The sequence below is a fragment of the Numida meleagris genome, chromosome 2 (genome assembly GCF_002078875.1).
Source record: "Numida meleagris isolate 19003 breed g44 Domestic line chromosome 2, NumMel1.0, whole genome shotgun sequence".
In the NCBI taxonomy this organism is placed as follows: Eukaryota; Metazoa; Chordata; class Aves; order Galliformes; family Numididae; genus Numida; species Numida meleagris.
Genome location: NC_034410.1, coordinates 41,309,175 through 41,337,109, shown reverse-complemented (window position 1 = coordinate 41,337,109; position 27,935 = coordinate 41,309,175). Strand labels below are relative to the sequence as shown.

The window sequence follows — 27,935 nt, the reverse complement described above, 5'->3', positions numbered from 1 at the left end:
ATTGAACTTACAATGCCAGTACTAAAGTACTGTTGGAAACAAAAAAACATAGATCTACAGAAATACTAATTTAGGACCATTATACCATCCAGCTTTGTTTAAAAACAAACAAAAACAAAATCAAAACCATAAAAAAAATGCCTCCAGATTTTCTCCTAGAAAGACGTAATTTTGGGTATTATATTTAATTCTTTTTTTTAATCTTTACCCCAGTTTTTATGGGAGAGGAACACTGAAGTTAACATGCCAAAACAATTACTTGTATGTCAAGCTCCTGTAATTAAATCAATGAATCTTGCACATGCAAAATTTTCAGTGTACTCCCAAATCTGCTTTGAAGAATATGGTATAGTATAGTGGGATTTATGGGAGATTTATAGTCTTTTTTTGTGTGTGTATGTGGTTTTTTCAGTGGTACCTTCCTAACTGTGAAATTCTGAGAACTGTGTGAAAAATAAGCCTCATTTAGATGGTCTAGGAAGATTTCCATAGGTACTAGTCCATAGAGGGGTAAGGACAGGAGAAAGATACTTTGCCAACTACAGTCAGTTTCTGATGTATACACAGTACTTCAACACTGCATCTTCCTTTGTTTGCAGTGTGCTGGAAAACAATGGGCTTTGCTCTTAACATTGTAAACACCTTTTCTTGATTGTTTTTTAGACTTGTAGGCAGACAATGTCTTTTCCTCCAAAAGTTTACACAAAAGGGTTACAAAAACAGATTTAAGGAAAGGTAATGTGTGAGTGAAAAATATTTTTTGTTGATGATCATAGTGTTTGAAGAGACCTCGAGATTAATTGTTCCTTTCCATCACTGAAATGTAGGATCAGCTAGATTTAGTCCATTCTGACCAGGTAACGTTCATCTATCTTTTTTCTTAATTTCTTAATGGCAAGCAGTCTCATTTCTTGGTTATTTTATTGTGACAACTAATGTTGCCATGGGAAAACTTTCCCCAGTAAGGAACTTTCTGTTTGGCAACTGCTTCCCAGTTCTGAATGTGCAAATTTGCAATTGATACATTTTTTTCTTAGGATTGTTCATTACAAATGTGAAGGGCTCTTCTGTTTTATGTAACTGCACTTGACCCTATCTAGCTATTAGATACAATTTCAGCAGTGTTTAGTCTCAAAATGTAACTGAAAGGACACTTACTGTGCTGTTACCATTTAGATCTCAGCTCTTGTATCTACTTACTTTGAGTTTAGCTTGTAGAAAGCTCTAATTTGCTAAAGTCTGACAAAGAAGGACCAGGGCGGTAATGAGGCAGGCAATATTTAACAACAAAAAGCTGTCTGAAAACATTTCAGTTGCTGTTCCTGTCAGTGATTGTCTGCCTACTCAGATGCAGGAGGTTTGATTGGTAACAGAACTTCTGAAAAAATTAACTCGCTAAAGAGAGTTGTGTTACATTACTGGTTGGGTTGACTGGTGTATGGGAACAGTTAAGTCACAGCCTGAACCAGTGATTGAGTACCTGTGAGTGGATGTAGCCAGCCCTGAGAGCACAGGTGGAAGCAATTCACCTGTGTGACAGGAAGAAGTGGAACCTGGTTCCACCCCTCCCTAACCTCATTTAAGGGCTGGCCACCACCAGGGAGGGATCTCTACTTAGAGATCGCCACCTTTGGTGTATTTGGTGAGCTGTGATCCTTGGAAAGGAGTAAGCAATTACTTGCTTATTACAAGACTGTAACCTTTATCTTTTGTGGGGGGTCCTAAACTGTTTTAAAGCAACTACATTGCTGTTGCCTTTCTCTTACAACTGGTAAACTTGAAGCTATTTCTTTCCATATAGACAAGGAAGCCAGCTGTAGCTTTCTTTTTTTAATTCTAACCATCTAACTGGACTTAGAAAAAAAAAAAAAAACTTTCTGTAGTACAAACGTACTGTTGTGACTGTGCGTGAAAGTTGGCACTAGTGCTGAATAGAGGAAATTTGCAGTGGCTTTATGCTCCTATATATCTCATCGACCTTTATGCAAACTGAAAGTAGTGTCCTTGCTTCTTTAAGTCATGAATGTTGCCTGAAGAACGTGTGAAAACCTTTTAAAAGGACTTGATTCTGATTGACTTGATGTGTATTAACGTATTGCTTTGTGTCATCATTATCCTACCTCTCTAAGTGCACTTCACAGCTGGTTTAACACAAGATTGATCAAGGAAAACTCGTTCAGCGTTTAGATACTCCCCAAAGCCCAGCAGAGGCAGACCCTAACCTTCACAAGCCAGCTTCGGGCATCCCACGGCCTGTTCAGCACCCGTGCCCTGGACAGCTCCGGCAGGAGCCCCTCTAGGCGTGCTGCAGCCCGCGGGCTGAGCAGGTGCGGTGCCAGCTCCTGCGAGGGATGCTGAGCCAGGCTGGCGGCCTGCGAGAGATTCGTTTCCCCCAGTCCCAGTGGAACAAAAGGCAGCTTTGACAGCTCCTGAGGAGGTGGACTGGGTAAACTTTCTCTGGAAGGCTTTTTCTTAACTCTTTCAGAAATCAAACTTGTACATTTACAGGTCATTTGTGATTTTTGTTTATCCAAGGAAGGAGGTTTCTTGTCAGCTTTTACAGACATTAGCGATCTATTTTCCTTATCATTAGTTTCACTTTTTTTTTTTTTGGTGTGGCTTAAGGACTTCCTGCAGGAAGTTCCCACTTCCAACTCAAAGTTTTGTTCATGTTGTAGTTTCAGTTGAGCCTTGCTGCCTGTTTCCTTCCAATATGTGAAAGTAGAAAAATGAAAAGCAGGTTATACAGATTTTTATTCTGTTATCATGCTGCCTGTCCAGTTATCTTTGACACAGTATGACATCCTTTTTTTTTTTTTTTTTTTTTTTGAAATGAGGTGAATGAAATATTTGACTTCAAAAGTTAAAAATTTGGGGAAACTTCAAGGTACGTGAATGTGGTATGTTTTGAATTAATGTTAGAAAAATGCTTTGAGCAGTAGGAGGCTCACTGAAGGAGTAACCTTTTGAAATAACATTAGTTTTTCATGACAAGAGGTTAAAATTCAGAAATTAATATTCTGAAGTACTTCTGAAGGGAGACACTTTTGCATTCAGTAGTGCTGAGGTAACAAGATCAGATCCATCATTTATGTTGAAGAAAAGAACAAAACATGTAAATATTTAATTTCACTTAATAGCTTTCAAAGCCAGGATGGAAAGCACACCAGTACTTTGATTCATGTGTGAAAAGATAGTTTGTAAATACTTCAGTGACCTTTTTGCTTTCTTTTTATGACCCTGAATGCTGAGAGCTTTGTGGATTTTGTTTTTTGTTTTTCCCTATTGTTAAGTGCAGTTTATTTAAGATGCATGCTTTTTTTTCTGACTTACTGTTATCTTTTTAGAAATGTTGCAGGGTTTTCCTTGGGGATGGGAATCCTAAAGTAAATATTATTTATTTGATATGCTGAAGTGCTTTTGGTATGTTACCATACCATTACGCTAGCTTCCTTAAGAACACCAGCGGCTTTTTTTAGGCTACTAGTAAACAAAAAATGAAGCCACATTTTAGTGATAGGACAAGGAGGAATGGTTTTAAACTAAGATGGGAGATTTAGATTAGATGTTAGGAGGAAGTTTTTCACTCAGAGGGTGATAACACACTGGAACAGGTTGCCCAGAGAGGTTGTGGGTGCCCTGTCCCTGGAGGCATTCAAGGCCAGGCTGGATGTGGCTCTGGGCAGCCTGGTCTAATGGTTGGCAACTCTGCCCACAGCAAGGAAGTTGAAACTAGATGATCTTTGAGGTCCTTTTCAACCGAGGCCATTCTATGATCCTATATGTTTCTTCTCCCTCCCCATTGGAAGAAATCGAGTGAGTTTTCGGGGGGGGGAGAGAGGGGATTTAATTCTGATTTTGCTGTTCCAATTGTTGGAATATATGTATTTCAACTTTAAAAAAAAAAAAGGAAAAAAGAAAATACCATAAGTAAATAAAATCAGTGTTATTTTTCTCATTATCTTGGAAAAGCTCTAAGTCAGTTGTCACTAATTTGGCAACCTGGCCCACAGCACTGAGGTTGGAACTGGATGATCTTTAAGCTTCCTTCCAACCCAAGCCATTCTATGATAACAGCTTATTGTTAACCTTATTTAGGAGAGGCCTCTGCCATATATCATGGAACTGAGGCAAGCTATTGGGTAGTAGCTGGAGTTGCCTTCTACTTCTTGGATTTTTTTTTCCCCTTAAATTTACTTGATTGGAGGTATTGTAAGTAACATGTTTTTCTTGTAAGTCTAAGATTTTTTTAGTGAAGTCGTATTCTACAAGGTATTTCCGTAGTACTGTGGTTTCTTGGGTTTGATGAAAGAGATTTTGTTTGTTCCCTGAGTAGTTGAAGAGATGTATGAAGATTGAATAGGGAATGAAACAAAATTCATATTTGCTTGTACTGGGGGGACGTGGTTAAGAGGTGGAACCCAACATCTACATTTATATTTAAATATATTTTATACTTGATTTAACAGATGGACCAGTGCAAAAACTAGTAGTTTTATAGGAGGGTTTCTTTTTTCTTGCCTTACTTTCAATTTCTTTCAGTAAAACTGTCCCTGAGAGAATGGAGATTGATAATAGAGGTGATAATAACTGATAGTTTTATAAATTGCTTGTGTACAAAAAGCCTGTCTATTTAAAACAAATAAAAAAAATAACTTTGTAGCTGTTCGTATTATATGTTTGAGGTCTGATTTTTTTTGTCTAAATTCATCTTAAAGACTCAGTCTTGTGTAATATGTTCTTTCCAAAATATTCATAGATTAGAAGACTGTATTGTTTTCAGTAATTTTAATTTATTCCAAAAGGCTTTCTATTTCATTTTGGTGGATTGTACTACGATATGTACTATGATATGTGCCAGGCTAGGTCAAGAGCAGCAACAACATACTTCAGGCTTTATGATTTCACTGATGCTGCAGGTAGAGTAATGTGCTGAGATGACATAAGCACGTCTGAAACATTACTCTTTCCTGAATAGCTTAAATTAACTTCTTTTCCCTTGAAATGTTGCTACTGTATGTTACTTGAGAAACTAACTAGCTGATAGTATAAAAAGATTAGTTTATCTCAACATTTAGAGCAACTTATATGAATTTTGTTGCACAGAGTCCTGACAAATGAGTTGAAGTTTTTATTTTTCTTAAGGTCATCGTTAAGTGCTTTGAACTCTGCTCCTGAACTTGACTTCTATCCAGAAGCATTTGCTTTTGTGTAAATATTTAAGTCACACGTGTGCTATACAACTCTTCTGAATGCATCTTTGTTTTCTGGTCACAGTTTTAGCTAAGGATCAGTTTTACACCAAGAGCAGAATTTCAGTCTGCCCTACCAAGTTTTGTGGAAAGTACCAGGCAGACAGCATGTCAGACTGAGGCCTTTTGTTAACAGAACAAGTTCAGCATTCACTTATTCTCAGCCTTGAGCTGGAGGATCTCCCTGAAAGATTAGGCAGCTGTTAGTCTTCTGTAGCCTTCATACTGCCCTGGGGAGATGTCTTCCAAGACAGAAACTGCTGTTGTAGATTATAGGATTAATAGAATGAATGGTACAATGTCTACACAGATCTAGAAAGAAAAGAAACAAGTTTAAATGGTATTCTTACTACACAGCACAGGAATTGTATTGAGCGTTTTGCTTCTCATGGAGGAAAAAAAAAAAGCAAAACAAAAACCACAACACAATGACAATAAAAGATGATTTCTTTTATTGATAGATCTCCCAGTTTACTGATTTCTACTTTGATACAACTGCTGTAAAGGTCAGGTACAGCTAGACCTCCACAAGGGAGAGAAAGAGTGTGCTTTTGTAATGATCAACAGGAATGCTAGACCTCCCTTGGGAACTTTTAGATGTTCTTGAAAATGCTAGTTAATAATTATTTTTAAAAAATTATATATTTTTGAAGTTACATGATAAAACAAACTTGGAGGCATAGGCTGTTCTTTATAAGTCCATGCCTTAATACTCAGCAGTCTTTAACATGAATGAAAGAACTGGAACAAATGTGTTTGTTTTTTTTTCCCTAGAGTTAAATGACATTTGGCTTGATCTCAAGAATGTCTTGGTGGCCATAGTGTGAAATTTACCAAAGATTCTGTTATTGCATACACCTTTGTGCAGTGAGCTTGCATCTGTAAAGAAAGCTGTGGGTTTAGGTTGATGTACGTGTGGGAAAGGGTTATTTTGACACCTCTTCCTAAGGTCCAGGATAAGAAAACATTTGAAAACTGGCAACAGGGTTTAAGAGTGAGACAGTTATCCATCAGGAGTGTAATGGAGGCATTTCTTTTATAAGCGATTGAAAGTATGTCTTCTGTATACTGAAAGAAGCTCTTTTTTAATACACCTCTTAGTTGAAGGAGGGAGATCTAACTTAAAATGACTATAAATGATGTTGGTTATTTGCAATTCTTGAAACCTGGTCTGTGAAAGGCAAGAAGTAACAACTCGGCAAATATTTAAGGGTAAAAAAAAAAATCTATTTGGCAGAGAGGATGGGTCTTTAACTTAAGGTTCCATTTGAGAACTACTGTGTTGGGTTGTTTTTTTTTTTCCCCCACAGAAAATTTTTGGGAAATTGTAATTTTTTTCATCCTATAATGGAAGACTACAGTGAGAAAATTCAAGTAAATCTCTCTAATCGTTTTGGTGTTAGGTTACTAGTATTGTTTAACTCAGGAATTTGGATCTCTGAATTTTAATAATTATTTTAATGAGTATCTTACACTTTAAAAACAAAAAGCAGAAATTAGAAGAGAATGAAATCCTAGTTGTTTGAGAAAAGGCCTATGTATTCTATTTAACGTGTGCTATGGAAGATTTTTGTATTTTAAGTAAATCGCTTGCTGCTGAAGTATGCCTGTAACACATGTGCTTTCTTCCTTATCTTGTCTTTTGTTCTAGAAGTCCACAGTCTTTAATTTGATTGGATGTAGTTTCTTTTTGTGGTTTTTTCTTTTTTTTTTTTTTTTTAAATGCAGGTGTTCATTTCACCTTACTGGTCTTTGCCCTCTAGCTGCTGTTTTGATCCTATCAGTGTCTGGCTTGTTTAGCCTTTGTTGGCAGGCCAGCTAAACCAGCAGTGTGCAGTGGGAAAGCTTAAAGCAATGCTTGCTCAGGCTGGCTCCTCACTGGTTGACAGGGGTGTACAGGAATGGACAGCAGGAGCAGAGGAAATAGTGCTGCTGAAGCAAATGTAAGGTGAAGGAATGAACGAGTAGAATGACCAAGGAGTGTGCAGATGCAAACTCAGGCATTCTTTATGGTGTCCTAAGAGCTTTTTTCTTTTTTTCAAAATAATTTTTTTTGTGTTTCATTCCTTCTATTCTGTTTGGTCATTGGTTTTAGGGAACTATGGTAGAGTCTTGCTCTCTCTTTAGGTAAGGCTCTGGTTAAGACAGCAATCTTATGTGGTGAGCCAGTGCTAATTTAGTCATGGTTTGCATCTTCCATTACCCTTGTCTCAATGTCATGGTAGGCAACCAGGCCCTCTTATGTATCATAATACCTGGAGACTTACAAGAATCACCTGACTTGCTAAATAAGCTAGGACAAATTTTTCTGCCTTTCTAATGGAGACATTGCTCCCATTGTAAACATTGCTTTTCCTTGTCCACTATAGTATGTGGGTACTGCAAGGGATGGGCTAATGCATGTGTGCAAACAAACACACAAGCAGTACCTGGCATGCTGTGACCCTGATGTTATAAAGACTTCCCGGATTGTTAACTATGATTGATCTTTAGCAAGTTTAAAAAACAAACAAAAAAACCCACCTTTTTTACTTTAAAAATATAACTTGTTAGTATACTGTAGTTTGATGTCATCTCAGTATTCAAACTCAAGTCAGGTCATTATTTTGTTTGAAGCTGTACTTCAATAGGTAATACAGCTTATGGATAAGTAAAGCACTGGAGACATATACTTGTTTAAATGGAAGCCGTAATTGGATAAGTGAAAGCATTTTACCTAATGTGTTATTACTCAGTCTGATGAAAAGTCAAAACACCTGTCATTTGAACTAATTTGTTCCAATTGCAGTCTATTGTGTGTGTGTGTGTATTCTTGCATATGAGCATCTTCTTAGCATGATCTAGTTAATGTAAACAAGATGTTTCTGTTCTAAGAGTAGGTGCTTAAGTATCTGTAAACAAATTTCTAAACAGACAATTTTGACAGATAGACCAACGCAGCAGGTATAAATCAAGGAAAATATTCACTAGCATTCTTTACGATGATCATTTAAAGCACAACTGTTGCACAAAATATTTCTTAACAGTTTGTTCAAAAAGACTAAGTACATTGACTTAAAAATTGGCTTCGTATTCATGGATATCCTGTGAGTAGGATTTTGCAGACTATGACGTGGATATTACATACTCTGTGAGATAAAAGGCTGGAAATATGGGCAAATCTGTTGTGACTGACATGTATATAGCATGAGAGTTAATAGCTTGATTTTCCTTAGCTTTAATGACAGTAGTAAAGAAAACTTAGTTGGGGGTGTCACTTGTTTATGGGTTCAGTTCTATCTTTTTCTGAACCAATTATGTCTCTTCTTTACTATTCCTGCTCTGAGGCATTCTGCATGCTTTCTTCACTTTGATATTTCTCTTAATAATATTAAAATGTTCTGTCTTAGAAATAGGCGCTTTTACAAAATTAATAATTATAAAACTTGAATATCATTCCAACTTAAAAACCTGCTCTCACATTTTATTAAACATTTGTTATAGACTCTCTTGAAACTGTACTTTTAATAGTTAAAATTGAATAACGATATGATAAATTTAACTACAACTATCTGTGATATATAATTATGCTGTTAAAATATGAAATGTTGTTTAGAGTTAATATTTAAACTCCTGAGAACATCCCCTGTAACAATTAATGTAAATAAAAAGTTAGATTCCTCCCAGTTGTACTCTTTCTAATATTTTATACTGACTTTTTTGGCATTGATTGGTTTTCCCCTTTTTTTCTTTGTCACTGCTACCTCTATTTCTGCAGGAACAAGTAGGTTATTGGTAAGTATTTCAACTAAATCAGACTTCACAAAGTTTTGCCTTTGTGGGGACTTCTTGTATCCTCACTTATTTTGGTAAAAACTTTGTAGACAGCAGACCAGTTGTCTGTAAATGCTGTGCTTTCTCAGGTCTCCATTATCGCCTTGTTTGTGTAGTAGAATAATAGTTTTCCAATTCTCCAAGAGACTTTGTCTTCTGCATGCTTTCAAGCAGCATCCATATCTGTGCTGTCTTCTACGATGCTGCCTTCTCCAGGGGCTTACTCCCTCGTTCCTGTCTGCTGCATTTCAAGTGCAGTGTTTACTTTGTCTCTCCCATTCTTTTTTTTTGTAAGACCTTAAATGCATTTTGCCTAGTTTGCTCAGAAGACTTCTCTGCATCTGACAAGATGCTCTGTTTCACATGTTCAGTTTAGTCATACTTGTCAACCATTACTCAGCTGTTTTTACATCATACCTCTTTCCTTTTAGCTATCATTATATATATTTTCAGCATGATATAGCCACCCTCCCCTCTCTTATTATCATGCTTTATGTAATTTTAATCAGATTTGTTGCTTTGTACGGTGCAAGCTTTCAAAATTTTCACATCTGTGCCTTTTCAAAATCTAGGACTTCATTCTTTCTTCTGATCTTGGAGTAGCTCTTCCTGTGCTTTTTAAATCGTGACTTCTAATGAAAGCATTTTCCTTAATCCAAGTGTATTTGTGAAAATACTGACCTTATGGACACTGTGAGGAATGTGGGGGTAAAGACAAACTGGTTCCCTCTGCGTAAGAATATGTCACTGTCTTACCAAATTACTCAGTCACTCCAGAAGAGAACAGTAGAATGCTGTTACCCTGCCTGACTTACCCAACTTACATTGTGAAGTGATGAATGGAAAGAGACCATCTTTTGCAGGTGTTTGAGGAAAATATGGCTTCAGGGAATGGGAGAAAAGCAAGGGAGTAGGAAAATTAAGGAAGAAGGGGAAAAAAAAAACAAAACAAAAAACATCCAAAAAACCACAACAACCTTAGCTTTAGGAGAGACTAGGAATGAGAGAAAATAATTTGGATCTTAAACTGTGATAGGTGACGTAGGGAAAAAGTGGTGGGAATAAGTAGTATCTACTTAATAAGAGTTTTAAGTCATTTCATTTGCGAGAAATTTGCAGACCTCTAGGCTGACTTGCATTGAGCTATTCAGCATCATTTCATACTGAAAAAACTAAACTTGTTTGCCAAGCTAGTCCTGCCTACAATGTGCAAATAAAATATGTTTGTGCCCAGAATCATTGACCGTGCTTTCTGATAATTTGTTTTCTAAATTATGTAGTTTATTAGGCTTCAAAATGTGTCCAGGTTAATTTAACTTCATATTTAGGCAACTCTGTTGTCCTCTACACATCTCCACAAAATTATTTCAAGGTAGCAAAAGCTACCTTGTACACCAGCTTCTGAGATGGTGATGAACTCGTTTCTTCCCACACAGCTAGTGTTACTCGGCTAGTGTAGATACATGGAGACCTTGCACTTAACTGTGCTTTCCAAAGATCTGATAGTGAGTAGAGAGGAGAGAGAGGAAATTTTTCCTTCCTTTGTTCCCCTTGAATCAGATTTTGGAAGGGAGTTAGTTATTACACCTATATGAAAGAACGCTTGCTCATTTGGCCTTTCTTCTCACCCACCTCCTCGGGGAAGCTGCTACAGGAATCAAGGGTGTTCATCTGGGGAAGGTGTTGTAGGTAAGTTTTTTGTCCCTGACTGAAAGAGTGTTTGTCATATACAGCAATTTAAAATCATTTGGATTTTGACTGCATATAGAACCTTGTTTACAAGACAGCTGAGGCTTGGTCTGAACTTTAAATCTACCGAAAAAAAAAAACCAAAACCCAACACAAGTTTATGCTCACGCTTGTCTTTTCTTAAGCAGCTTCTGTTCCATTAAGAAACCTGTGGTATGGATCTGATAGGAGATTTGACCTGTCTGAAACACAATTAATAATAAGTTAAAGAACCAATTAATGTCATACAGGTCACTTGAAAAATGGTTCTTGTTACTGTGCTTGTAAACTTGAAAATGCATAGACCCAGTTGGAGTTTAGACAAAGGAGATATGAATGGTCTGTCATCTGTAGGGGTCTGTAGTCAGTGTAAATGGTGGAACGAGGAGGACGATGTCCAGCCGTACACCTTCCCTGCACACAGCTGGAGCTGAGAATTCTTTCCTCCTCCCTTTGTTGGGTTCTTGCATTGATCTAAAACATCAGTCCTATAAACTTGTTCCTCTAGTAACAGCCATTCTTATTTTTGTATTGAGAAATGAAAACAACTTTTCTACAGGTCTTTCCCACCTGCAGTTTTATCTTCTGGTTTGCAAGATATTTAGTGTGGGGCTTCCCACCACCCCATCTCTCCTCTAGTGACTATTTATTGTTATTCAGTTTCTAAAAGCACACAGCTGTCAGTTACAGTTGTCATCATGCTTTACATTGGCATTAGACACCTCAAGTGGTGCAGTTGATGAAGGCTTTACTCCTGAGTAAGAAAATGTCTTGTTCAATTCCTGTTCTTCATTCTGTACTGCATTATTTTTCCATGATTGCTATTGGAGATCTCGCCCAATTAACAGGGTAAAGGGAATTAATTTATGTACTAAAAGTGTCCGTCTTTAAGTTTTGCTTAGGAAATGAAGTATTATCCAAACTAATCTCCTCTAATTATTCCATTGGCTCCTGTAAGTTTGTCCTTAAATGAAATAAGTTTCATGCTTGTTGTTCGTTTCTTTTCCCACTTCATATATTCTTCCCTTTTCCACTGAGTGCTCTGGGAGCTTTAAATAAGTAAACATAAGAGAAGATTCCTTGTTTTCATCAATAAATTCACAAGTGCATTTACTTCAGTTTTACAGCACAAAAGGGGGGAAGAAATTGCTATAGCTTATGAGTCAGTAAGTCAGAATCAGTAAGTGCTGAGAAGAAGAAATTGTTTAGTCTGGTTAAGTTTTCTGAAGTTATAGTTTGGAACTTTTGTATTGCCTTCTTTGTTTCTTTGTGATTTCCTACTTCTCTCTCAAACTGGGAGAAGTACTTCTTTATTTCTTTGTCCAGAAGTCTTTCCACGTGGTGCTGTGTTCTCCTAGCTTAAGCCACTGACAGCATAAGGAAGGACAGAAACCAAACAACTATTTGTGTCCTTTCTCCCTTATAAAAAGAACTTTTCTGCATAAAATGACAAACTTTTTCTGAGTGGTTGCTTGTACTGGGAACTACAGCATTTAGAAATCTCACTTAGAGGATTCCCTGGAATTGGTATTGCATTCTTTCTTTTTTTTTCCCCTTTTTTTAATCTTCTAACTTCTTTAATATAGCTTTAAAAAAAATGCAAGTTCTCTGTTCTAGAATTTAGTGTGAATTAATTTTCTTACTCTCTTTGATGGTGAGAGTAAAGTTGCCAGGTTGTGTTAGCGTTGCTGAAGTAACGTGCTTTCATGTCCAAAGGTTCATAGTTTTTTTTGTTTAAGGAGTTACTCATTTTGTCTTTCCATTTCAGCTGGCTGAGGAGAAAAGATCATTCTGTGGCCACATAACTCTGACATGGGGTCTTGACTGGATTTCTTTCTCTTTTTATTATTATTACAAATTAGAGTACATCAGGGCATAACAGAAGTTTGACTTGACCAGTACTTTTGTTACTTCAGCAAGAATCTGAATTATTTCCATCTATTTTTTTGCTGTTCTTAGAATCTCATTTGATAGTCCTTTACATGGTTGAACATGAAATGAAAAATTGGAAGTAGAGGCATTTTACTTGGACTGTTCCTGTTATTCTGTTTGATATTCTTATCAGCAAACTTAGAGAATATGGGCTAGACGAAAAAGAAGGTGGATGCAGAAATATTAGGAAAAAGTCCTTTATCTGTTCTAAGAGAGCAGTTCAAGTGGCATCTCAGAGTGGTCTACATTAGGTCTGTTTTCAGTATTCCTGGGGAGCACTTTAAAAAATGAAAGATTATGCCAGACTTCTAAGATCTGGAGGCAAAGCTGAATAGAATTCATCACTGTTTTTGACACGTTGGAAAGATGTTTCTCAAAAAAAAACCCAACTCACTGCATGAGAAATACTAAATGTGAGGGGAAATAAAACCACCACCACCACAAAAGTGGTTCTGGCTAGTAACAGGTCTGCTGAGGATTTATGGATTGCTGATGGGTTATGAGTGGGATGAGACAACAATCAATTGGTTTGTTTACAGGGTAAGCATGTAAAGGATGTATGTATCCTTCATTCAATATCTAGTGTCAACAGAATGCTATGGCAGGTAACTAGTCATTTCTGCATAGGACTTACAAAGTCTTAGCCTGAAAGCTCTGCCCAATTTTGACAATGTGATATTTAAAAATTGGACAGAGGACAGCAATAGAAATGAAAGTTCTAGATAGCAGAGCCTGTGAGGAAAGATTAGAATAACTGGTTTTGAGCAGGCTGGAGGAAAAAGATGAGGAGCACGTGTTTTCTAATGTGAGCATGCATTTTTTTTTCACAAAGGACAGTTACCACGTGTTTTCTGTGTCCACTGAACACACAAGAAATAAACGATCTCTTTTTGTAAGTGAAGGCTGCCAGATTAGACATAACGGAAGATTTTCCAACTCTCTAGGAATAGCTGAGCTGATCAGCCTTGCAGATTGTCTAGGATGGTTGTAAAATCTTTCACTAGTTAATTTTCAAGGGTAGATTAATTCCTTGAAGTACATTTACCCAGTTTCACTGCATGGGATGAACTCAGTGACCTCTTGAGGCCATTTCTAACAATGTTTCTCTGATTTTGTAAGGTATTTTCCAAGTTATGGGAAGGGGCATTTTGATTTTGTTTTGTCTTAGCATTGTTATGCAGGCCTTATTTGCATGATAGTATTCTTGCATACCACCCTGCATACTGTCATATTTACTGGATGCTGTGCCTCCAGATTGCCTGTACTTATTTCTCTGAATTCTGAAGGACAAGTGCAAGTGCGTAAGTAACATTTGTCAGGCTTCTTAATTCTCAAATACATTTTATAAAAGTCTGTGCATGTAAGTCTTTCTCTTTTGTTTACGACTTGCTTAAATGTAAACTGAGATTTTTCCATCTAACTTGAAAACATATGCATATAAAAACTTGACTTTGATAGATATTTATTTTTAATGGACAGTAAGATCATTATGCATTTAGTGTGGTTTTAGCAATATCCTTGTTTAAATATTTTCTGCTGAAAGTTTAGTCGGATCAGACTGGGGCTGTCTTTTTCTTTGGTGCATGTTATTCATGGTCACTTGTTGCTACTACTGCTTAACATCAGTCAAAAGGAAGATCCATTCTTCTGTGCAGGTTTAACACTGCTTTAAAATTTCCTTTATGTGCAATTCTGTGACACACTGCACCATGTTGTCTGGAAGTTGTTGGTTTTTTTTTTTTTTAACTTTTTCCCCCTCCTGCTACAAAACTGATGAATGCCAAAATGTTTTTGGAAAAAAGAATACTGTAGAGATTGAGGAGCTTATGTCATTTGTTGGATTGGTTTTGTTTGCTTTGCTGTTCACTGAACTGCAGGCAAAAAATCTGTTGGCAAAGCAAGGCAAGCACAGCAAGATATCAATAAAAGGTTGAAGCTGGTACAGATACCGCATGGCCACCCATTAACCTGTCCTTGCAGACAGTTTCCGAACCTGCCAGAGACAGAAGTTATGAGTTCTGTGGATAGACATGAGAAATGATGGGATTTCTTGACTAACTGTAGGTTCATTTGCAAAAGATGACAGTGATAGATTCAGGAGGGAATGAGTGAGAGAATTCACCTCTGAGTACTGAATTCCTGCTATTTAAGCAAGTTCAGTTATTTCAAACTTCCTGTGCCACCTTGGGATTTTCTGGTCCCTTCACCGCAACTTTCTGTTCTCTCTTTTCTTGTAAGTGTATTTTTTTCCATGACTGTGGTTTTGTCATAAGTGATGTGTTACTTTCAGTATTGTACTCAAGGCTGTGAAACTTGATGTGAGTTTGTGAGAATCGCTCTGTCTGGTGTGTCTTAAGCATGCAATTATTGGCTAGATGGGTGAGCTAGTTCAGTTTTGGTGCTCGGTTCTTTCCTGCTGTACAGAAAGAAAATGGAATGAGAGGTGGTTCTTCCCCAGTGTACTGTTTTATTGCAGGTAATATTCTCTGCAATGTGAGACACACCACCCACCGCCTCACTGTGCTCACACCCACTAGTTGGTGTCCAGAAATGTTCAGCAACCGTTAATGAATGTCAGTGGGTGCCTTTTTCTGCATGGAGGAATTCAACCCCGCCCCATTGCTTCATACACACTTCCATGTCAGGTGCCATTCTATCAGACTGCTCCTCTGCTGCCATCTGTCACACAGCAACAAGTAACAATGTTGGTGGGGAGGTTCAACCTCTACTGCCATACCACCAACATCTGTCTAATGTTGTGGGCCAACATAATAAAACAAGAGGCATTACTTTCAGAGCAGCTCTTGTGAAACATGTAGGTTATGTATATGAGCAACAAAACTTATTGTAATTATTTAGTACTCATTAAAACAAAAGAGGGCTACAAACACATAAAACCTGTGGGATATTTGACTTCATTTTTTGTGAAACCAGTGCATCAATCTGGTTTGATGGCAGTGGCTAGTGAGCTCTCCAAGTGCTCATCTGAGGTCTTTGAAATTCCACTCTTCCTGTGCTTCTTCCTTGACAATAGTTGTTTGCAAATGTATGTACTGCCAGAGAGCAATGCCATGAATAAGGTGTAATGGTGAAATGAGGGGTGGTGGGTGGCTGCAGAGTGGGCTGGGCTGGGCCACAGGTGGGACATGTCTGGGATAAAGGATGCTGAGAAACGGGTGACTTTGTAAGAGTTGCATTTTCATCTGGAACTATGTGTCTTGCGTTGTGCTATCCTTGTAAGCTTGTATCCCTGTAAGTGAGAAAGTAGCTAATTGAGATTCCAAGTTTTCACAGGACACTTCACCTGATGCCACCTCTTCTGATGATTATTTCCACTTTGTCATCCAAGTGCTTGTGAATACTTTATCTTTGAAACTCAGTGAAACAAGCCATGTAAAGAACAAGCTACTTTTAGCTAGTTGCTGATTGTTGAAGTAATGTGAAACTTTCATAAACTTATCAGAATTGTTCGTTGAAACTGGTGGTAAAAACAAACATGGGCTATAGATGCTATTAGCATGCTGAGCAGTGGTACAATAGAGTCTTTGTTCTTATGGAGTACTTAATTGTAAACTGGGTCATGAAACTGTTGCCTTCTGGTTTGAGGATAGGTGGGGAAACACTAGCTTTTTCAGGACCTTAACTGGCATAGTGAGTATTTAATGCTCATGTATTTATCTTTCAAAGTATTCTTTTGTATATAGTGTTTAACTTCAAAATAATTTGTTGTTTGGGGTTGCTGAAGGAGTTGGAAATATCAATATCCTTCATGCAAAACATGCACTGTGCACCTCTAGAGAAGGACAGCTAAATCCAGGAGCTGGTGACTACTACAGAACAACATGAGGGAATGACAGCTGGGATTTCATTTGTCTTTGAAAAATGTTTCAGCAGATGCTGAGAGTTCAAGGTGCTTTTTCTGCTGTAATGGTAGTCTCTGGCTTGCAACTGATGCTAGTCATTTTCTACAAAGATACCTTTACCACTGGCTGTTAGTTTGGTCCATGGGTCTTAGTTAAGTGTAGTGTCCTCTGCCTCTGGAGTTCTTTATAGTATTGTTCTGTGTAATAAGTACAACTGTAGCAGTCGGATATCCCAGACTTAGTCATGAGATACTGTATTGCTAAAAATAGGGACTGTTTACAGGACTTAAGGACAGACATACAGTAGTACATCATGGTTTTGACTGGGATAGAATTAATTTTCTTCATAGAGGCTCCCACCATGCTGTGGTTTGGAGTTGAGATGAAAGTAGTGTTGTCAGCACACCAGTGTTTTAGTTACTGAGCAGTGCTGTGCAGAGCCAAGGACGTTTCAGCGAGGGGCTTTGGGGGGCACAAGGAGCTGGGAGGGGATGGATCTGGGACAGCTGACCCAAACTGGCCAAAGGGATGTTCTATAGCATGTGGCATTGTGCTTAGCAGTTAAAGCTGGAGTAAAGGAGGAAGAAGGAACTCTCAGAATGATTGTATTTTTCTTCCTGAGAAACCGTTACATGAGATGGGCCCTGCTTTCCTGGGAATGGGTGAACATCTGCCTGCCCATGGGGAGGGAACAGATAAATTCTTTGTTTTGATGTGCTTGCACATACAGCTTTGCTTTACCTAGTAAACTGTATTCATCTTAAGCCACAAGTTCTTGCACTTCTACCTCTCTGACTCTCTCCCATCCCGCCTGGGGAAAGCACGTGGCTGTGTGGTGCTGAGCTGCTGCCAGATAAACCACAGCACAAGAAAAACATATTCAGCTGAGTACTGTAGGGGGGTAACCAGAAAGATCTTTCACAGCTGTCTACTTTGAAGCATAGTTTCAAATTAAGACCTTTTATTGTGCTCCCTGATGAGTGCTGCTATTATTATTAATAATAATATTATTGCATATGCAGTATCTCCCTACTGTTCTTTTTGGATTTAAGTCTTCCATACCAGCATTCCTGGGAGAGGTATGTTTAAAAAAAAAAAAAAAAAAAAGAGTTAACTTTAGAAGTGGTTCTGAAAACCTGTTGATGACTTTCCCTTGCCCCTGTGCTTCCACTTAGACATGCTGATGACTCTAGGGAATAGCTTAAAGGGTTCTGTCCAGAAAGCAGGGGCAAACTGTTAATGACTGTCCCACTGCTTAACTAGCCATAAATGTAATTGCTAACCTGCTGTAATGCAAACACACCTCTGGAGCAGAAGAGCTCAGACTGCAGCGTATGAGGAAGTTCCATGCTTTTAACATCAGAATAAGTTGTCAGTTATGCCATATAAAAGCAGATCAATGAGAATAAGGCATGAGTCTTAGTAGTTTTTTTGGCTATGACTAGACTTTAAAGTAATCAGCTGCGTTTAGCTGATAACAGTTGAATTTACCTCTAGGCCAGTTTCTGAAGAAAAGTGTAATAAAATGGCTATGGGTGATTTTGAGTCTTTGGAGGACTAAGATACTAATTTAGATTTTAGTCAGATTGAGATGCAGCCCTAGGGAAAGAGATTACACAGCGGCTGAATTTTTTTTTAATTTATCTTTTGTCTGACAAAGTTTTCTCCAAGTAAATAATCCCTTCAACCTGTTTTTCAAAATATGTGATTGGTTGTTTTGCGCTTGTTAAACTGTGGGTATAACTTGTGTTACTCAATGTGTGAGCTTGGAGGGGGATGTTCAGTAAGTAGAGAGGAGCAATATTTGAAATGAAATGCAGCACTGAAACAAGAATAAATAGATATGAACCACTTAAAATGGGAAGAATCAGAGCTGTATTTTATCGCAGGAAGTGGTTTCAGAGTACATGTTCAGTTGCTGCTCAGAGTTCCTTGTGTGTGCTACCAGTTGTCTGTTTTGAGTTGCTTCCTACTATCTGCACCAAAAACAAGCATTGTCTCAATAAAGGGAGTGCGGTACTTAATATGCTAATGCTTTGGATCAGTTACTTCATCTACACCTGAATAATAATTAACTGTAAAGATCAAAATTCTCAGGCATCAGTAACTTGAAAGTGCAACATCAAGTCATTAAATAGCGTTGACTGAATCAGTTTGTTGTGGACTCCAAAAAGTACAAAAGCAAGGGACAAAGTAATAGGGAAGCAGACACAGGTGTGGAGGATGCTGGCGGGAGTCACAATAGCCGCTTATACAGTGTTGTTGTTTTTCCTCAATGTCAATGAAGAAATTTGCATTGAGCATGGGTTTTGGTTAATTTTAAGTAGGTATTTTTGCTCTGTGTTGTCCTGTAGATATACTTAACAGCTGTTGTACATCAGGATCCCTGCTGGGTGGGTTTTTGTCTATCACTTGTGTGTTAACTTTTCTAGCAGATTAAATTCAGTCTACCACTCAGACTTTTTTTTTGTCATAAAACTTGTCCAGCCAATCTTATTCTTTAACTAGAAGACTACTGTCTTTGATAATGACATTAAAAAAAAAAAAAGTATTAAGTGGTTTTGTCATAGACTATTATGTAGTTGCATCACAATCCAGACTGTCTTAATTATTCTTCATCCTGCATTGCCTCTGGCTGTGACCTCGCAAGCTAAACCAGGTCGTGCTTGGCTGGGATGGGAGAAGTCAAATTTGGTGCTACAGGAAATACTAGTGATTCGGTAGAGGAGTTGACACCTCTGAGTTAATGTTTTCCCTGTGTCCCAGACTGGTAAAGGGTGGGTTGTAAAACAGAGGTCCTTTGTTAAATTTTCGATGTTATTCCTGGTAAAAGTGAAACTGTTGATTCTGAGCTCATCTAGTCCAACCCCCTGATAAAGCAGGTTACATGCTTTAAATGGTTAAATGCTCCCTACATGTCTAATTTCTGTTTTTTTGTAGGATTGTTGCACTCTTCTTTCTGTCTCAAACTGCACTTAGAGTTGTTGTGAAGCTTTATGTTCCAGAAGTGGTAACTTGTTAACAATTGGCAACAGATCTGTTTGCCAAAGCAGTGGTCTGTTTTGAGGTCTTTCGAAATCAAGATAATTACACTTGTGTAAGAAATATCAGGTTAAAGCTGAAGAGCTGACAGACTTTTATTTTTATTATTTTTGATTTTCAATATGTGCAGAGTATTTATAAATTTTGGCTTGAATATAAACATTTGCAACGTGGTCAAGTGTACTCAACATACTTTTTTTTTCCGTAGGATTCAAGTGCCCTGTATGTTCAAAATTTGTATCTTCTGATGAAATGGATTTACATCTTGTGATGTGTTTGACAAAACCAAGGATAACCTACAATGGTAAGAAAGAAGTAAGCTGATAATTCTTTCTTTATTTTAAACCTTAGAGTGATAATTTTTTAATTAGTAAGATACTCGGGTAACTAATACAATTGACTCAGAAATGGTGTGGTTTTGCCTGTAGTTATTTCAAAATAATTCCTTTGAATTTAGTCTTTCTTTAATACTGTATGCTAATGTGATTTTATACTGTTGGCTTGTACTACAAATATAAAATTATTCTTATTTGGGTGTGTGTTAAGCCATTTTTGATCACAAGGTCAGATATTGATCAATGTCCATTTAGTGTCCTTTTGAGTTATGTATAGCCTAAATGACCTTTCATCTAATGGCATGTAGTGATTAGATACATCAATCGAGTCTCCTTTTGGGGATGTTGTTAAGAATTGTTGTCTGAGGCACTCTACGCTATTACTTAGTCAAGAAAGTGGCCCTTACTTGAAGGAGCTAAAGAAATTTCTCCTTCTGCTGATTGTGTATGTGATGATTTGTAAGGACTGGTAGATAGGTAGGTCCCACCTTCAGTTTTTTTGTAGTAGAGTTTAGTAAGGCTTTTGCGGATGTCAAATGAATCAACTGTGGTAGCTCTATTTTTTGCATAGCACTAAGTTCTCCTTATAAGCAGCCTGTGATGCAAGACAAACAACTTCTGCAGCTGTTGGGACCAAACCTTTTTATCTGTGAACACTGTGGCTTGAGTTGACAATCAGTACTACCACAAAATTTCAAAAAGGTTTCAGAAAACTAGGAATGAGAAAATCTTGCTGTAAACCTAGTACTTGCTTTGACAGAGCTACCCTACTATCAGGAAATCTTTCAGTGCCTTCTGAATTAGCTTATTGCTTACCAGTCATCAGATGTGGAATTTGTGAGAGCAGATAAAATTAGAAAGAAGGGAGTTAGGCTCATCACAGAGGTGTTCAACAAGAAGTTGAGAAGCAGTGGACACAAGTTGCTGCAAGGATAATTCAGATTCAGTCTAAGGTGGAAAGTCCGCATAATGTAGGTGGTCCAACACAGGAACAGATGCCTAAAGAGGTTTGTGCAACCTCTGTCCTTGGAGCTGGCCAGAATGTGACTGAGCAAGGCTCTGAGAAACTTAGACTAAGAGGCATTTAGAGGTCCTTTCTAAAATAAGTTGATGTATAAATAGCAATGCTATGGACTCATTGGCTTCCCTGTTCCTTTGCTTTTATGATATCTTATATTGTGCTTTGTCTTGGAATAAGTCTTGAAGGATGGTTGGGCCCATCTTACTCTTTGTCTGGATAGCAATAAAGCAACGGGGACACAGGAACAGCATTAACTGCAAAAACGATTTGAAATCCTATAGTTGTGAAATCCATGTCAAAGTGCAGTACTAAAGTAAAATAAATATAGATTTATTTATTTTTTCTCCTGTTGTTGCAACATATATTTGAGACAGTTGAATTCATCTAGCAGGGGGTTTTCTTTTCTTTTTGATCTGGTGGTGGTGGTGGTCTGTTTTCATTTAAATTTGGACTGAGCAGTTTCCAAGGTAGGTTGTTAGAGAACTGTGTACTGAGAAATGTTGAACATAAGGGAGAAGCAGGCTAGTCAGCCCAGTCAGGGAGGGATAAAGCACTTGGGGTCAGTTTGGATGGAGCAGGACGAAGCAGGCTGGCAGAGAGCAAGCTCTGGCAATAATCCGACTCCTGAGATGTGCGCAAATTACAAGTTGACAGACTGAAATCCTTTGCCCCTGCTGCTTCCTGCATATATATGCAAACAGTTTCAGCTGGTGAACATCTTTGTCCAAAGAAACAGCATTACATAACGTAACCTCTTGGTGTTGTTGGTTGTATTCCATTGTATCACAGTGGTGCCATATTCAACCTCTTTTTTTCTGCATTGTTTCTTTCAGCTGGCACACAATTAATTGGAGCTCTTTGAGGCCATCTTGTTATCTTTGTGCAGTCCCCTCAGTTGAAGAAAAACAAAAACCCTTTATAAATGAGCTGAAGTAACTTCTGAGAGGCACCTGACGCCACTCTCTTGATAAATGCCACTCTTGATAAACTGCAACATGACAAAATCAGTTGTGGACAGTACAATGTGAGATATTACCTGAATCATGTAACTTGTCACGTTAGGAGAGTCTGTCATTCTAGAAAGTGGTGATATAAGCTTGAAAGGAGAAAACTACTAAATCACATAAATTGGTTTGAGAGAGGCGTTTGCCTGGAATTATGGCTTCATTCCCATAAACACTTAATAGAAGTGTGCACTGATCCTTTTAATTACAGTAGGTTAGCTTCTGGACCTGTGGACTAAATCTTAAATTATAGTATATAGTTGGTTACTTGTTTTTACTGCAATGTAAAGAAATTGAGGGTATGGCTTCAGAGTTTGGGTATCACTCAGTAATTACTTTGGGGCATAGTTGTGATCCATTTAATGAGACTAACAAAAGAAAATTAACTAGCAGATTGATCATTTGACTAAATGCTGCTGTGATTACAGGCCTTGAATTGTATATGAATATCTGAATGATTGCATTTTTTCCTGTGTTTTTGCTGTTTGCCAGGATGAGGAGATCAGTGATGGATCTGTTTTTTGCCATAAGCTACAGGAAGGGCATCTTGAATTTTGCTTGCAAGAAGAAAAACTGCTGCTATTGACTTTTGATCTCTTTCCCAAAGGGAATCTTTCTCTCTTATGCTTTACTTTCTCATGGTTATTTTGGGCTCTTGCTGGATATACTCAATAGACCCATGTGTGCATCATTTGTTTATGCTGGTCACTGATGGTTTCCCACTTCTATCTAGGAGGAGAAATACTTATTTTACTTGCTTTTCTCTCTTGATCTTGTATTGAAAGCAGCTGAAGGAAGCCTTAGGCTTTTGAGGGTTGGGAGATGTTTAAAAAATTGGGCAGTTAGATATACACACAGTTCAATCCAATTCCGTACTAGTTACATTTCCTCATACTGTAAATGTATGAAGCTGAGTTGTTCTTTCTAGGAAATGTCAGGGAGCAAATTGTGCATCTTGTGTGATTCTGAGACTGGCATTCTTTCTTTTTTAATGGAAGCCTAAGGCATGTAGTCTTCACCAGAAAATGTCATAAGACTGTTTAGTCCTGATTTGAAGTTTTAAAGAAATAAAACCGGTCCTTGTAGGCTATTTCTGTTTGCTTTCTGAGCTACTTTTGTGTATTGCATTTGGCCGTAGGAAGAGCCAGTGAAGGGCAGTTTGTGGCAGCTGTCTGATTTTCCACGTGTTTTCTGAAAGAGAGGTCACAAATTTGTCCCAGTTCTGTGCTGGAAGTTGTACTAATTTATTTATATAAAAATCAACACATTTCATTAGCCTTCTTTTAAAATCATGCGACTTCTCTCCAACAGAGGTCTTATTGCTTCCTCAATTTGGCACTTACGAAGAACTCTTTTTTTTTTTTTTTTTTCCTGTGGAACTTCATTCCAAGTATCTCTTAAACTGCTTGTGCTCAAACCCGAACTGGGATATAGTTGTTCCAATACAAAAGCTGTCTAAATGAATTGAATTGTGTGAAAACATTGTGGTGTTTAGTGTTAAAGCAAGGCTCTTTAAGACAGTCTTTAGCCATTAAGAACCCTCTTCATAGTGTTTTTTGCTGAGCTTCTGAGAAGCCCGGATTGGTCCTGTGCACTGGCTAGCCACAGGTTGCTAAAAGCCATTTTTATGGAGAAAGTGGGTTACTTGCTAGTTGACCTGTTCCTTTTGTTGGGTTTGTTTCTGTGTGGGTGTATGTTTTGGGTCTTTGTTAGTTGAAAACCACTGCTAATACTTTACACAGCCACACCACTTCTGTTCAACTTCTCCAGGCGCACCATCTCTTTCAGGTCTGCAATGGTGAGTGACGTGCAGGGCCTACTTAGAGGCAACTCTCCCAGAGATGCTGCTCACGGAGAGCCCTGTGCATTGGCTGGGCAGAGCTGTTTGCTTGAGTAACACCCAGTGCTTTGGAACCAACTTGTTTTGACCTCTGTGCTGTTGGGTCAGTTTGCATCAATACCAGCTGCTGAGAGGCAGACGATTGGACTTATCTGGTGAAGTGTAGGTTTTGAATGCAGTTATTACTTTGTGCGTTTACAGTATGGGTACATTTTTTTTCATTGGAAGATGTTTAAAAAGAAGACCCAAGCGAGAAGGCTGCTGGTGGCTTAAGGCAAACTGCTTTTAGCTGTTCTGCAACTAATGCCACTGAATCCTTTTGAAGAAACCTCGCAGCTGGTTCTGTCTGAAGTAATTCTGTTTGTCTTTTTTGAAATGCCTTTGTTTGGTTCTCAGGACACTTTGTGAGACTTTATTATTATTAAAGGGCCTCTCTGCCAGCAGGGACTAGCAGGCTGGCAGCTCGCCAGCTGGGGAAGCCAGTGACCCCGGGAGCTGGGAGAGCCAGGCAGCTCCCTGCCTCCTTGGCTGCTCGGCCAGCCGGCCTCTCCTCTCTCAAAAGTTTTCATTGAATTAGCACATTCCTGTGGAATATTTTGGGTTTCATCGAGTCAGCACTTTGCATCGGAACGTTGTTCTACTGGAAACTTTCTCAACGGGCCTCCTTAAAGCCGTGTGCTCAGGGTAGAGCTGCTTTGGCATCGGCGCAGCTTTCGCTCAGGGTGCTCTGTGTTTAATTCGAATATGGCAGTGGGGCTGATTAGCGGCCAGGGTAGTGACCAAGGTTTTTGTTCAGGAGAAAAACTTGCGCTAGTCTAATTTCAGAGAGGGAGTGTTAAGACATCCAGTGCATGAGCTGCTGGAGGATTTTTCATTACCCAAGGTAACTGCTTTGCAATTTTTCAAAATTACAATAAGTGAAATTGTGAGCCTGATCACACTAAAAGAGAGCAGGAAACCCTATAGATAGCATTGAATATATGTATGATTTTGCATTTAAATTTTGCTCAGCTCTGTTTTGAATGGAGAACTAGTATGTGGGATGACTGTTATGGAAAGAATACTGAAAATGAAGATGGTTGTACTGGAAGGAGGACATGAGTGAAACTCGATGTGTTCTTCTTGTTCAGCAACGTATTTTGTCTTTGGGGTGCTTGAATCTAGTGCCACGCACAAGTGGCCAAATGTTCTGGTGCTGTCAAACTGAACTCAAGTTGACTTGAGCCACAGCAGTGCAACCCATTTAGGTTAGCAAGGGAGCAAAACAGGGTTTTGTCATGAAGGGTGTAAATACAGCTAATTCTAAAACAGTTGAAAAGAGGAGTGATAGTACTGTTTGATGTTTGAGGCCTGCATGTGAGTTTCAGAATCCTGAATTGGCTTCTGCCAGAGCAATAATCTTGTTACAGAAGTTATCAATGTCTGAGTGACAGCTATAGCATATGCATTTTGATCAATGAGAGATGGGCATAAATCATCCAAAGAGCTAAATACAAGTATTTTTTCAAATATCTTTGTGAATGAGACTAACTTTTTTCTTCTAACACAAGTTGTAATTTTTGTGTATTTCTGGCTGTTCCAACGAAATCTTTGGGGCAAGCTACTTTTATCAGAACGTACTCGGTTTATATTGCTCAGTAGAAGGGAAGAGAAAGAGTGCACCTTAACTTCGCATTTGAACCACTGAGATCTGTGATTCTGGTAGTTCTGCCTCTGCAGTGACTTAATTTCCTTGGTTACTTCTGTGCTGAGAAGACTGAGGGTATTTTACTTGGCAACTCTCTCTCCTGATGCTCTCAAAACTTCAGTCTGAAGAAAATGAAAAAGAATTACTAACTTGAAGTTCATGTCCCTGCTGGGATTCTCAGGGTATGAGACCTTGCAAAAGGGCATGGTGCCAGCCTGCCTGGAGAAGCTTAAGCCATCCTCCTTGTCCTCATCCTTTAATAGGACTAGACTTCCAGCAAAGCAGTGCAAAATAATATCAAGGCAAAGCAGTTCTTTTCATTCTGAGATTCAAAATTCTCCTTAGAACTTTTCAGTTCTTCCATTTTTGAGTTTAAAAATGTCCTTGCCCAAGAGTTTCTAGCTTCCTACTCTGCCCTAGGTGATTCTGCACTCTGTCCTTGGGAGTGTGTTGTGACAGGTGAAGAGCTCACACTGCACAGTAGTGTCACAGGACATGAGCAGACACTTACCCTGTGTCTGCAGTTAAAATAGTGACATTTACTCCTATTTTGATCATGTGTACCTCTGAAAACCCTCTGGATTATGTAGGAGGCTCATTCAGTTTCCCTAATGCTTTAAAACTGTTTTCTAATGTGTTTCTTTAAAATAATTAGAGCTGTTAAACATCTGTTGAACTTCAAGATTTTGTTTAGTGTAATGACAGTAGAAGAGCATTACTATAGTAAAATAAAACTTTAATCTCAAACACAGCTGTTATTCTGTAAATTGGTATAACATCAGCTCAGACCTCATAGCTTGTCTTGCAAATGTTACAATTTCAAGAAGGAAACTTGTTTTTGAAGATCTTCATTTGAAATATACTGATTACTTTGTACTTCCTCTGTTTAGGAATTGTTTATCTTCTCAGCAAGGAGGAGACTTTCATTGTTTTTCACCTTTGTAGGCCTTGGATTAGCTATGGAGTAAAGTAAGTAAAGCCACACTCAAGTTGCAACGTGGACTACCTGCTAAAGGAGATGGGACCTGCTTCTGTGACCCCATTTCAGCCTCAGTGGGTGAATTGGGTCACTCTTTGATAGTATGGAATAGGAGCGTTTTCAGAGGCTGCAGTCTCTAATCTTTACTCCAGACCCAAAAACTGTTAACACTTTGCTACAAGGAAAAATGGTAAATTGTGTATTTTTAATGGTGTGGCTCTGAAGAAAGCTCCCAAAATTGGAACACAGTGTAACTGAGAGAGAGAAGTGCCCCAAATATCTGGAACAGCAGTTCTCAGAACTGCAGGCTACCCCATTTGTCTTGCAAAGATACAGTCTTAGAGGCTTGGTGGTGGTTTAAATATCAACATTGCTCATTAGCTTACTCTTCATGTAAGAGAAAAGGAAGCATAGTTTTGTAAAGTAGCTATCACTGGTGCGGTTTGGGAATGCTTAGTAGATTACAGTAAATTTTCTTGACTGTAATGAGTTCAAGTCAATGTATTTGCATCCCACAGAGGAATGTGCAACTTCAGGACATCAGATATCACATCCATTCATCTTTAAACTTTTCTCCAATCTGTCCTGAATGCTGCTGACTATTTTTAATGAACCTCTGGGGAGAAGGGTATTTGTTGGGTGATTCTGTGCATACTTGCCTTTGAGCCAGGTGTAAATCTGCTAGACAGTGCTTCCTGTGATGGAGCCATCACAAATCACTCTTCACCAACATAATGTCACCTCATACTTCAGCTCTTGCGAGTGAGATGACAATTCTTTCTCAGTACATTGAAGCTGCCTTTATACAAATGCATACATATGCCATGGGAATATTTTCTATGCAGCACTGAATAAATACAGTAAAGCTTTTGACAACTATAGAAAAGCCCATTTCTGAAAGGAGTAGGGAAAATAGGATCATTCATGCTCTGAAGAGCTTAAGTTGTTTCTTTTCCTTACAAATTCTACTCCTAATCTCAGATACTGCTGTTGTCTTGCTTTGGTACTGACAGTGCTACTGAAGTCAAGTGACAGTTCATGTCCCAGCAAATTATAGATACACCTGTGAACCAGCGTTGCAAAGAACAGCTGCATGTGAAGAAAGGAGTGATTCAGATCAGGTTAGAAGAGGACTTGATATATTCTACTGTATGTCATTGTGCTTCTGGTGTTATACAATGGCTGTGCAGTGCTGCATGCAGCAGAAAGCTAAGGAGCAGTTTTGTTAGCTCAGTAGCAAATGCTCACTGTGCTGTGACTGTGCAGCATGTGATCCAGGCAGATAGGAGCTACCTTCCGTGTCTTACACTTAATCAGTCTTTAGCTTTGAGAGGTCATTTGGAGGATGTCATAAATCGTGTCTGCAACTGCTGCAGTCTTGTGACTGCTGGGAATTTAGCTTCGGAGAAAATAATGTTCCTAGTTTTGAATGGTAGTTC

General features: G+C 38.4%; 1 protein-coding gene across 1 annotated transcript in view; it reads left to right on the top strand.

The window, feature by feature from the left end:
- ZNRF2 (zinc and ring finger 2) overlaps window positions 1-27,935 on the top strand; it is a 57,189-nt gene that overhangs the window by 9,950 nt on the left and 19,304 nt on the right. The window contains exon 2 of the mRNA XM_021389022.1: window positions 19,839-19,934. Coding sequence (XP_021244697.1) covers window positions 19,839-19,934 — 96 coding nt within the window. The remainder of the gene's footprint in view (window positions 1-19,838; window positions 19,935-27,935) is intronic.